General features: G+C 43.2%; 1 protein-coding gene across 1 annotated transcript in view; it reads left to right on the top strand.

Moving 5' to 3' along the window:
• Window positions 1–5,345: 5,345 nt before the first annotated feature.
• LOC104408812 (cytosolic carboxypeptidase 4-like) overlaps window positions 5,346–12,124 on the top strand; it is a gene marked incomplete at both ends in the record, with an annotated part of 64,260 nt that continues 57,481 nt past the window's right edge. The window contains 4 exons of the mRNA XM_010018531.1: window positions 5,346–5,409; window positions 6,665–6,811; window positions 7,426–7,557; window positions 10,094–10,187. Coding sequence (XP_010016833.1) covers window positions 5,346–5,409; window positions 6,665–6,811; window positions 7,426–7,557; window positions 10,094–10,187 — 437 coding nt within the window. The remainder of the gene's footprint in view (window positions 5,410–6,664; window positions 6,812–7,425; window positions 7,558–10,093; window positions 10,188–12,124) is intronic.

The following is a 12,124-nucleotide window of genomic DNA, read 5'->3' on the forward strand; positions in this document are numbered from 1 at the left end:
TGGCTGGTGCTTGGGTATATGGAGTTCTAGCCATGCCTCACATGGGTGTGTGGGAAGCAGTGAGAGGACTTGTCCCTAAGGCTCAGGAACAGGAGCAAGAATGTGTTGGATCACGTGCCTTGTAGTGGGAGGCCCCTTGGCTGCCCTGTGTACAGTTTGAGGGCTACATGATCCCCCACAGCTGTGAACACCTTTCCTGAAGGATTAAAGAGGTCACTTAGGACACTACCCAAGCAACAAGGTCCTCTGCTCTGAGTCTTTAAATAGCCCTCTGTCTATCATGTCTTATTTGAGTTTCCTGTCTTGCTCAGGCCTATCTGACTCCTCAAGAGAGGAAATCCAGATTAAGCCAAAAAAAATTCACTTACTGTTTATCACAGAGGGTGGAAATGTCTGTGGTGGTGTTGAGGACATTTGGATGGGTGTTGTGGGGACAGGGGCAACAGGACTTCTTGGGATCCTTCTAAAGCTGGGTGATGGTAGTATTCTAACAAAGTGTTTCTATGATAACAAAACTCAGGCTGTAATCACTTTATTTTAAATACTCCTTTATTCCCAGGTTGCTTAATGATATTTCATAGATCCCTGAACCCCTTTTTCGCCTTCAGAAATAGCAATTTTACCTTTTTTCTAAACCTCCATGTATCCAACACTGTAGATAATAACCTCCCAACCAGAAGAAATCACGGTTAGCTGGCTGAATATTGAGGCTGAGGATGGGAGCACACAGACAAGAAACTCTCCAGGGTATTTTGCTCTCTTGTTTAAGTGCGAATTTTTAGCTCCACTTGAGTTAGAAAAAGCAATTTACTCTGACAAGGCACAGAACATAAGGCACCAAACCTGGCTTCACAGTTACTGTAAGGCTGGATAGTCAGCTGTAGGATGAAGATATCCAGCTGGCAAATCCATAACGCCAGTGGTGAGTGGCTGTGCCCAGCATTTGGATCTGATACGCACCTCTACCTCGCTGGCAGCGGAACATCGGGAGGGGACTCTCTGATTTAAGCATTAATACAGTTATTAGCAGCCCAATAGTTTCTAGAGGTCTCATGAGAGAGTGAGGACTAATTCTGCTTGGCCCATAACCTAGTCTTGATTTTAGCTGGTATTAATTCTGCACCCAGATTTCTCTTCAATAAGCTTTGAATACAAAGGATGAGAAATTTTACTTGCAGATGCAAGTCTCTTTACACAGACAGTTTTCCAACTGATGCTATTTGTGTGAATAAATTTATTAAGGATAAGAGAAGAAGGAAGGACGTATTCTGAACATACCAAATTCTACGGAGATATTTAGAAACAGGCTTTTTAAAAGCAAACAAACCAACCCTGGAACTGGACATCCTATTCCTTAAAAAAAAAAACAGGTCTGGAGGTTTGTTAGCCCAGTGCAGGAATAACTTTTAAAAACAGGCTCTTTTGTGTTTGGTTGGGTTTTTCCCCTAAGTAGTCACACAGCTTTGAGAGACTATACTCAACAATTACTTAATAGGAGTATTGGTAGAAATCAGGTTATGCATTGTCTTGCAGGAGCGACCGCTTTAAATTTGCATTTATTGTTTTGTGATTGGAATAACTGCTTTGTATTTCTTTCCCCAAATAAAATATTTATTAGTAAATATCACACTGCACAATTTATTTATTTATTTTTTTTACCAATGCTGTTTCATTTCTTTCTGGGCATCCTCCTTTCTTTCAGCATTAATGCATAGAATCACAGCAAACACTCTCAGTAGTTTGAATGTCTCATTTGGAGAAATACTTGCCTTTGGGCAGAAGACATGAAAGCCCAAGAGCTACACAAAAGACTGAGTTTATAGGAAGTCTTTGTTTTAAGCCAGTGCTAACTGACAGCTGCTGTCCTTCTGGTGGGACAGGAAAAATCCCACCTCTTGGGTCTTCTAGTCCCAGGAGCCTTCCCATGCAAAACAAGATTACCTGTTCCTGTGGCTCAGTTGCAATTTTATAATCTTGAGTAAATAACAGCTTGTCTTGCTGTGTTCCCAGGAGCAGGACAAGGAGACAGGAGCTCCTTCCCTGTTTAATCACAGGTCAGCAAAAACCTGAGCTTCCAATCAGAAGGATCTTGGGCTCAAGCTGTTCTCCTCCAAACCCAAGGTCACTACCTAATCACTTGCTGCCTGTAACATATCAATGACTATGTGCTGGGGTAGTTTTTCATTCCTGGCTTTCTCCATCCTCCTGCTGTTTATCTATGAGGAACTCCAGCCAAGCTAACCAAAGCCCCGGTGTTTTAGGGATTAATTCCCAGAAAAAAGCTCAGAAAGTGACTATCGGCTGGGAGCTGATTAAACGCATCTGAACTCAGCCCTGTGATACTCTCAGGCGGGTGAGGAAGGCAGCAGGCTTTGTTGAAGCAAGGTTAAGGTGAGAGGTTCCATCCAAAAATACAGTCATGCCTGATATTTTAAGTGATGATTTTTGCTACTTTAGCCTTTGTCCAACTGCAAGCCGGAAAGGCAGCATGAAAGGCAGCTACAGGCTGTTAAGAGGTAACAATTTGGCTCTAACTTTAAATCCTTTTAATGAAATCCTGCAGGAGGTTGGTGATTCTGTAATCTAACTTGAGCCTCTGGGAACTTTTCTCTGCTCTTATTCCACCCATATACCACAAATGCATCTTCATGAATCTGTGCACATATAGATGTTGTATCAAACATTTAAAAGCGCTGGCAGGAATGGAAAATATTTAGCAAGAGGAATTTTACTTCTTTCTTTGCTTATGGTTTGTTCTTGGACAATCAAACATATCTTTCAATAAAAATAACTGATGTGTTTATTTTAGCCAGAGCTGGGTAAGTAATTTGCATTAAAGAAATTACTCTATTCATCTTTTTTAGATGAGGCACAAGTTGTGATTTTCTCATTTGTACTTACTGTTCAAAAAGATTTACCGAACAGTTTTTATGAATGGATTTGTTGGCAATTCATCCACAATCAGTCTGGTATAAGTATTAATTTAAACAATTGATTCTAATGGATTTCAGTGTCCACATATCTTTGATGACTTTGAAAATCTCAAGCTAATTAGTCAAAATCTGAGCTGTTCCTTTTCAACAGGCAAGTTGGCATCTTGCAAGACAACAGGGTTGTTTTTTCTGTGTTGTCTTGCTGTTATAAATTGGAGCTGTGTTCTTCTGCAGTGTTCTGTCTTATTCAGTGGTGCCACCAAAGTGGGAAATATGTTTGAATTTGTGATGGGGCTAGGGGTTTATCCACTGTTTCAGCAAACTCACAAGTCATCCAACTCCCTCTTTAGTGTTCCGGAGGAAGGGGAATGATGAGGTAAGCAACACAGTCAGAGTTTTAGTGGTAAAATATGAAGAGTAAATACTCGGGTAATATATATGGCAATATCACTCAGCTCTAATTTGCACATTTTAAAGGTTGATCTTTCATGTCCCCTCAAGTTCTTTGTTCGTTTAAGTCCCTGGATAAAGCACATGGAAAGTCAGAGGATATCTTATGTCATCACTATTTGTGTTAATGGCTTAGGAAACCCACAATCCAATCAGTTAAAATAAACAACCCAGTGTAATAGGAGCATAAATCAATGAAGACTTCATTACTGAAACCTTAATGTGTAATCCATCCACCTACAGAGGAAAGGGATACTGAGAGGCAGCAAGATAAAACCAGAGGACAGTCTGATTTAGGCAACCCTGATATTTAAAAAGGTGCTGAGACCAGTAACTCTCCCTGGAGTCAGTAAATTTGGTGGATACTCATCATTCCTGACAGCCTGTCCCTGACTAGTAAGTCCCTATGCTAAAAAATGCCAAGAGACTCTTAGAAAGAGAGCTCTGGTTGCTCTATGTTTGCTCTGGGAGACTTGAGACAGCACAGGACTGTGGACTAATTAATAAAGACACGAATTATCAAGATTAAAATATGACTAAAACTATATACGTTACCTAGAATTAATGGTATCCAGAACTGCTCTGACCCTGCTGCAGCCTTTTCTCTCTGTGTGGTCCCTTGAGCCAGTAACACGAATTTACACTCCTTCCCTAAGGTGAGGGTAGCAATAACTTGGTGAACTGAGAGTTACTGGATTTCATTAAAGCCACATATTCTGTTTGTCTTGGCTCTGAAAGAAGCAGTAATCCTATCATACCAAGCCTTTCGATTTCAACACGGTTCATAAAAGGGCTGAACTTTTATGTTCAGTGCAGAGATCTCTGCTTGTTGAATTAATGTAGTAACGAATAGAAACAGCAGGTTCTCACTCTGGGCATGGGCAAGCTCTGAGATGGGAATGAGACGTGCACTTTCCCTGTGGATTTTAGCTAACAACAAAAGTAAGGTGTCTTTAGAAAGGCAGCAGTGCTCACAGACCCTCCTCCCTTGAATCCCCATTTCAGAAGTGAATCTCTGTCTGTTTGCTCCAATCTCTCATCACCACCTGACTCCTCTTTCTTCTTTCCCCTTCCACTGATCACATCTTTTTCTTTTGTCTCATACACCTGCTGATACTTTTGTTCCCATTGCTCACTTAAGCCAGCTTGAAGTGTGTATTGGGCAGTTAAAGTTTGTTAGCACTGGTAATTGACCAAAACTAGTATGAAGGCAATTCTGGCTTTTAGAGATGCAAAGTTTGTGCTGTGTCTTTAGCAGAGATAGACTGGGAAAAAAGTCCATATACATTAAGAGCCATAGAATTAATTTTTCCTATATTCTTTCTACAGTTTCTTTTTGCTAGGTGTTACTTCTCAGTTCCTTGTCTTAAATATTTGGTTGTGTAATGTTAAGTATCTCAGAGAATGATTGAATCAGTCTGGCTGGTAAAATGATCCCATATATCCAGAATGCAAAGTAGGTTAAGTTTCTGAAGCACTTCAACAGCTAGAAATATAGAAGCCATAGATGTGTAAGATATTATTCTATTTTAGTCATTTAGTGGGAGATAATGTGAGATTAATATAATTTAAAGATATTCTTCTTCAACTGCCAGTAGTAAGGGATGCTGTCATGGAAATCCACCCCACGTTTAACATCGGTGTGATACAGAATTTCCTGAACTTTGAAGTAGCCAGACCAAACCAAAACCAAAGAGATGTAATTCAGAATTTGGATGTAAATTCTGTGGAGATTCTACTGTGTATTAAATATTGTGTAGTATGATCAATATGTCTGTCAGAGGCTTTTAAAATGTGTTATCCGTATGGTTCCACATACTCACTGGCCAGATGGCACAAAAAGTAGTCAGTATCCAAACAAGGATCTCGGGGCCTCTGCACTACATGATGCACCACAGCCCTGTGTTGCATGAAATTCACTGTCCTGAACTGATCCCTAAATTTGGTGTGTTTCTATTTCAGAGCTCTGGTGACAAGGATGTCATCCTGAATATCCTCAGTGTCCTCACTGATTTGCTGTCTCTGGGTAAGGAAGCAAAGCTGTGGGGCTATGCCTGCAGGCTAGGGGCAGAAAAAGGATCCTCAGATAGGCCAAGGAATTCATTCCTGCATAAACTTGGCAGTGTGAACAAAACATGAATTGTATCTAGAGATCAACAGTCCTTACTCCTGTGTTTGGAAAACCGAGCTTTATAAGTAAGTAAAGAGGGAAAAAAGATCTAGAGAAAGCCCCCTTTTTTTCTCTTTTACATTAAAAGGCGCCCATGAGCTCCAAAGTATTTTATAATCCCAGGCAGTCAACCACTGGAAATGTTCACCAGTGCTACTGGAGAAAGAGCTGTGAGATGGGGAGCGGAGCCAGACTTCCCATAGCACAGAGACACTAATAAGTGTTCAGCATTTCCCAACAAGACACCTCCGCCTGGGGGATGCAGGGATGACATGTTGCTGCACGTGCCCCGGCCATGTGAAAGAATAAGTGAATTGCCAAAAGAACTGAAAAAATAACCCCATTTCTTTTCTTTCCTGCTCCATCTCAGACATACCATTTGTTAAACAACGCTCAACCCAACCAAGCAGTTAGGCTGTAGGGGCTGCCTTGAAAGTGCTGGAGCCTCTGGCACAGACACGGACCATTCAGTTGGGCCTCTCTTTAGAAGCCCTGCGGTGCTGCTCCTCAGCTAGCTGGAAGGATTTCCTCCATGGAGGATAGAATGTACTGTCTCCCATCCAGGAGCTGAACATGCAGCTTCCTCCAACCATAGAGCCTGAAGTTGCCCACGGATCAGTGTTGTTGACACAGTAGGGCTCACAGGATTGGCGTGTGGTTTCTTTGGAGACCTAGATCTGTTTAAACGCTGTCTCCGAAGCTTCCCAAGGATTCCTTTTCATTTGGCAGAAGACTGTTGCAGCTTTAGTCCTTTGCTTGTTTAATTTCCAGTATCTAAGAAAAGATCACTGAGCCTCCTGCTCCTTTGAAACCTGTTGGTATCTCTGCTTATTCCTCTCTGCTGTATTTTAGCACACAATAAAAAAAAAGGGTTTGAAAAGATGGCAACTGCCAGATCAAGAGGCAGCAGACCCAGAGTTTTCCCATGCAGCCATCTGCCATGTCCCAGGCCAGAAACACCTGAGATCCATGATCAATTCTGCAAATGCCTTTGGGTTTACAGCAATAAAACACCATGGGAGATTTGTGTGCTCCATGTGGGGTGAGGGTTTGTGATCGCAGTGGCTCAGGGAAGGGATCCCCTGAACGGAGTTTCTCCTCTTTTCCCCAGGGACCGGCCGGAGGATTCAGTACGTGATCAGCAAGGGGGGCAGTGAGGCACTGCTGCAGGCTCTCACCACTGCTGCCCGGACCGAGCTGCTGGACCACAGCATCCTCCTGCCCCTGCTGCGGCTGCTGGCCAGGGTCGGACAACGAGGTGCTGCTGAGTGGTGGTGGGCAAAATGTTAACAGTAATGATCCAACCCCAGCAATAATCAGCACTGGGATGTGCTTGACACAGCTGTGAGTTTATCTTTGGGGTGTGCCACTTGAGATCCTGCAACAAGGCAGGGAAGGAGTGCATAGAGATGCTTCTTGCCCAACAGGCAGAAAGCTGTAGCTTAAGGGAAAGGAGAGAATGGAGGCAAGTCTAGACTTAGGGCAGCAAGTGAACACTCTCCTTTCCTACCTCACATTCCCATGTGCCTCTGTGCAGGTATGAGGCTCCAGATGTGGAAGATTAGTTAATGGATGTTGTGGATGATGGTCCATCTACACCAGAGTTGTTGCCAAAGTCAGAAAGGTCTGCCCCCCGTATGATGACCACCTCCGTGAGGTCTAGGTCCAACCTAGACCATTCTATGATACTATGGTTTGATATGGTGACCATAGGTAAATCCCATGTTTTCCTGTTTTCAGTGAGAATAATGCTGATCTAATTCACCGATACATTTGAATGCCTTTGTTATAAGATTGGGTGCAAATAGGTTTACCAGCACTGCTGCAGAGAACTGGTCTTTGTAATAGTTTGATTCTTATTTGCTTTCACAGATAGGAAGTTTGGGATGAAAGTGCAGAAGGCAGAAGCAACAGATACATTACTGAGCTTGGCAAGAAGAAACTTGGGCCACCACCTACACCTCACCCACTGCCTCTGGGTCCTGCGGGTTTGTGCTTCTAACAGTAAGCATCTGGAATTTCCTGTTTTCCCCTGTGTGACAACCACCAGAGATATTTCAGTCATTTCAGTGCAAAGAAACATCATTCTTGATTAAGGTTAGTGCCTGAATGCACTGTTAATATACAGCATCAGGCACAAGAGCCAGAACAACAATAGAAAGAGGTACTCCCCAAAGAGGGTTTTTCAGCCTTTAAAGTGTATTTCATCTATGGAAAATAAAAGTGCTGTAGTGAAAAATATTCATGGCAATAATCTCCTTTTCTAGAATACAGACAGTCAACTCCTTTGCTCTGAGACTTAGGCATCTCATATCTCTATGCAGTTCCCATTACCATAACAGCCAAATGTCTCACTATTGTTGAATGTATTGATCCTCAGAGCAGCTCCATGAGGAAGGAAAATACTGGAGGAGAAAGAAAGAGAGGGAGAAATTAGCTGCTCATTCAAGGTCTCTCAAAGAAGGACATATTAGATCCTGGTCTTCTCTCTAGCATCCCCCTCACTCACTCTCCCAGCTTTTTTTGCTTGTCAATGCCCTCATATTAAATGATTCAAGCAATGGGATTTCCAGTATTCTCTTCTAGGATCATTACAGATTCATACAGGATTTCCCTGCTATAGAACATGGAATTTGTTAGCACAAATTTCCCTTTGCTGGCTCTAACCCTTTCCTTTCCTTCCCCACATCCCTCACCTAGCAGATAATTCCTCATAACCATCCTGTCTCCAGTCTGCTACACGCATCCTAAGATTTAGCACTCCTGGTGCCTAGCCCTGCAGGTCCCTCCCGTCTGCACAGGAGCTATCTTCATGCAATTGGCTTTCTCAGGCAAGCAGCCAAGCCTTAACATTCCCCCCCCCCCCACTGTGATAAGCTGTATTTGAAAGGCTGAGTGTGACTGAATATGGAGCCAGGGCCAGAATATGAAATGTGCCTTTATTTGGGTTTCACAGCTGTGCAGTGACCCTGTGCTGCCTCCCACCCCAAATGATGATCTACACACTCTCCTCCTCCCTGCTCCCATGCACCTGCATCCCAGTCAGGTTTTACAGAGGTTTTAGGATGCAAACTGCAGCTTGGCCTCTTTTCTGTTGATGTGAGACCACAGAACCCCACCTCTGCTTCTTTGCTGGAGCATCTCTATTACTCCGCATGTATCTCCAGCATTCTCCAGATGTGCTTCCCTGTTCCACGAGTAACTTTGACTTCATGTGCTCTGTGGCCCAGCTGGGAAGCTGCAGGGGAGGTTAGGTAAATATCTGTATGGATGTGGTACCAAACCATTACTGAGGAAGTAGCTTTAGGTTGAGCTTCACATGTAGGTGAAAAGTGGATGGACAGACACAGTACAACTGCTACTTGCCTAGCTGTGGTTGACCTGGGGGCCAGTAACTCTGGATGAGAGTACCAGCAGGAGATTACCTGTTCCCAACCTTAAACATTGGTTTTATGGTGTGGAACTACAAAGGACCCCAAAGCATATAAAGCTCTGAGAGTGCTAAGATATGAAAGCAGAGAGTCACTGTCACAATCTCGTCCACCAGTTCTTTGTTCTGGGTTGCTCCCCTCACAGTCTCTGTCACCAGTTGTGTGGGCATCCCATGTCCTGCTCTGGGGCGAGACGAGTTCGAGCAGCCTTGTCACCCTGTCTCTAATGCATTACCAGCTAGTATGAAAGTAGCTGGCAAGCCTTGCAAAGCTTTCCATCACAGGACAGCTTGGCAGGGACGTGATAGGACTGCAGGAGATGATGGGCCCTCTGTCAGCTCTGAGATGACCACTGGGAGATATTTACCAAACAGGCAAAAACCAGCAGTGTGCAGGGAGCCAAGTCTCCCTCTGGCTGCTGTTGATTACTGATCCTTTCACCCTGTTTGATTGCATTTAGTATTTCAGGGCTCTATTTGTTCCTTCTTTACACAGAGATCCTGTCTCATATTGGGGAGGTCTGGCTAAACACCTTGTTTGTGCATCAGGCATTTTTGGAATTGATTGTAAAATCTATCTATAAAAGGTCCCAGTGTGTTAACAAGTGAGGGATTAAAGGTAAAATTGGTCTAGCTGAAATTAAGCTGCATTCAGGAGCACCCCTGCCCCTCAAAACCGCTTCCGTACTGCTGAATAATAGCACAGAAAGAAAACTCTGCCCTCCATGCCCCTATGAAATAAATTGTCTTTGTGGAGTTGCCTGTGGGAAATGTGGGATGAATTTGAGCCCTGTCATTTTGCTGGGAGGTGACCCTATTTAACTGTGATTTGTATCTCCGGAGATACAATATTTACAGGAAAAAGGGCTTTGGGGAACTCAGGGAAGAACTGCAGGACTGAGTTTATGTCTGCTCTTGGCTCAGGTTGTGTCCACAGACAGCTCTGTGCTTCAGTTTCTTTGTAAAATGATCTGTGAAGTCCAGTTAGGAGCTCAGAGAAATCTGCTTATAGCCCCAGGGACAGCTACTGCCTTCCCTCCATCACCTCGAAACACAGTGTGGCTGACTGCCTGCTCCAGATCTGACTGCTTTTCTCTTTTATTGTCTTAGTTACCACAGGAACTACACTTGGCATCAATGGAGCCATGGAGCTGCTTTTCAAAGTCATCACCCCCTACAGCAAGAGGCACGTCAGGACAGTCAGGTAGGCAGGAGTCCCAAGGGAACTCATCTTTCCAGGACAGCAAGAAATAAAACTTTGGTTCCACTTGAAGAGACAAAGAAATCAGAAATGGACGCACAATTTCCACTAACTTTAAATCTGCAGGGTTTTTAAGAGGTAGAAATAGTTCCCTGAAGGACACGTTAATGCCATGATTCATCATATGATTCATGCTGGTGACCATTTATTTGTAGTGTACCTTATACAGTGATGGCAATTTGATTGCAAGGTATTGTCCTTCATTTCCCAGCCAGGGCTGGGTTTTGAGAAGCATCTGCTGGCAGTAGACAAACTGCTTTAGCAAGAACCTCCTGCCACCACAGGCCCAGGGGCAAGTAGGCTGGAATCGTGGCAGTGCTGCCTCATCCTCCTCCTGCAGACAGTTGTGACTGGGTCATCATGATATTTTTGAAGTATGACAGTTCTTACTGATATTAATCTGGGCCTGTTTTTAAGCCCAGCCCAAATATTTCAAATTGTTGCTTTCTGAAGACAGCAGGTCCATTTTATATCTCCATCTTAATGCTGAACACTAGTCCCCAAGTTGTTCACTCTGACCATTTCCTCTGATGCCTTTGAAGGCAAACTTTGTAATGTGGAAAACATCCACAGAAGGGCATAACTTATTTCTGTGACTTGCTCATTACAAACAGGAGGAAGAGTTTACTGCTATGAGCTGTGCCCACACAATCACATTTGCTTAAGCAACACAGAACCTGCCAGTTCCAGGGTATCTGAGCACCCTCCGAGATTACCTTCTGGTCTCATGTTATAACTTTAATCTTTACAATTCAGGGAATGTGGGGAACTGCTTTTATGTATGACAGGAGTGCCCAGGATGAGTTAGACCCAGAGCTGGGTTTGCCTTCTGAGACAACCAAAAATGATGGATGGGCACATGCCTGTGCTTAACTAAATAAACAGATTCCACCCAATTCCCTGGTTTCCTTTGTATGGAAGTGCTGGTTGTAATTAGACTAGTGTTAGTTCTACTTCTGTGATAGCCTCATAGGTCAGGATCTGTGTGTAATGGGACTTGGGCCTGAATCAGTTCTCCTTTGAGCAATGGGACTGGCTTCATAAAGGCTTTTTAAATGGATTTTGTGCAAAGCTGCTTTTCCTCTTCACTGTTTCCTCTCAGAGAAGTGGAAAACTTGGTATCTGTCACACATTTCTTACCTGGCTTTTTGCTGGGACTCATTTGGAGATGTGGCTAGTGCTGCTGAGAGTTTTTGTAATGTAGGCTGTCAAGTGGTCTAGAATACCTACTTCCAAGCAGCAAGGGAAAGAAACAGCCTTCAGAGAAACACACTGCTTTTGATTTCAATGATTCTAGATTGCTGATGTGCAATATTTGGGGGTTTCTGCCTTTTATCTGATGTACAAGAATTGTTCTGAACTTTTCTGTGGATCTTTTTTTTCCATTTGGGACACACACACCAGAAAATCTACACTTAAAATTCCCCTCAATAAAACTCTAGTTTTATTGCTATTAAGCCATTTTATTTATTGCTGAAAAGTTTGGATTTATTTTCCCTTTGAAAAGGGTATCTTATACACTAATTTTAGCCTACCTGAGCTTCCTCATTGCTAGTTCACTTTCCTAATTTCCTTATTTTCCTAAAACACTTCTGCTGTTCTTAAAACTTCTTTGTCTGAGTGTGCAAATGAAGGATAAAGGTTTTCCTGAGATCTAGCTCACAGAAAAAGGTGATTTGGCTCCCACCTACACTTGATTTTACGAGCAAGAACCATAAATCAGCTGAAGCCTGGTAGCCACTCAGCTGGCCCGCCTAAGGCTCAAAGCTGCTTGTTTCATTTAATAACTAGGAGCAGCTGAGAAGGTCAACGGCTCAATGGAGATAGCCTGTTTTACATCAGAAGAAGCACACAAACCTGTTTTGGTTTAAAAGACATTT

This window comes from Nestor notabilis, unplaced genomic scaffold (genome assembly GCF_000696875.1).
Source record: "Nestor notabilis isolate BGI_N333 unplaced genomic scaffold, ASM69687v1 scaffold1767, whole genome shotgun sequence".
NCBI lineage: Eukaryota > Metazoa > Chordata > Aves > Psittaciformes > Psittacidae > Nestor > Nestor notabilis.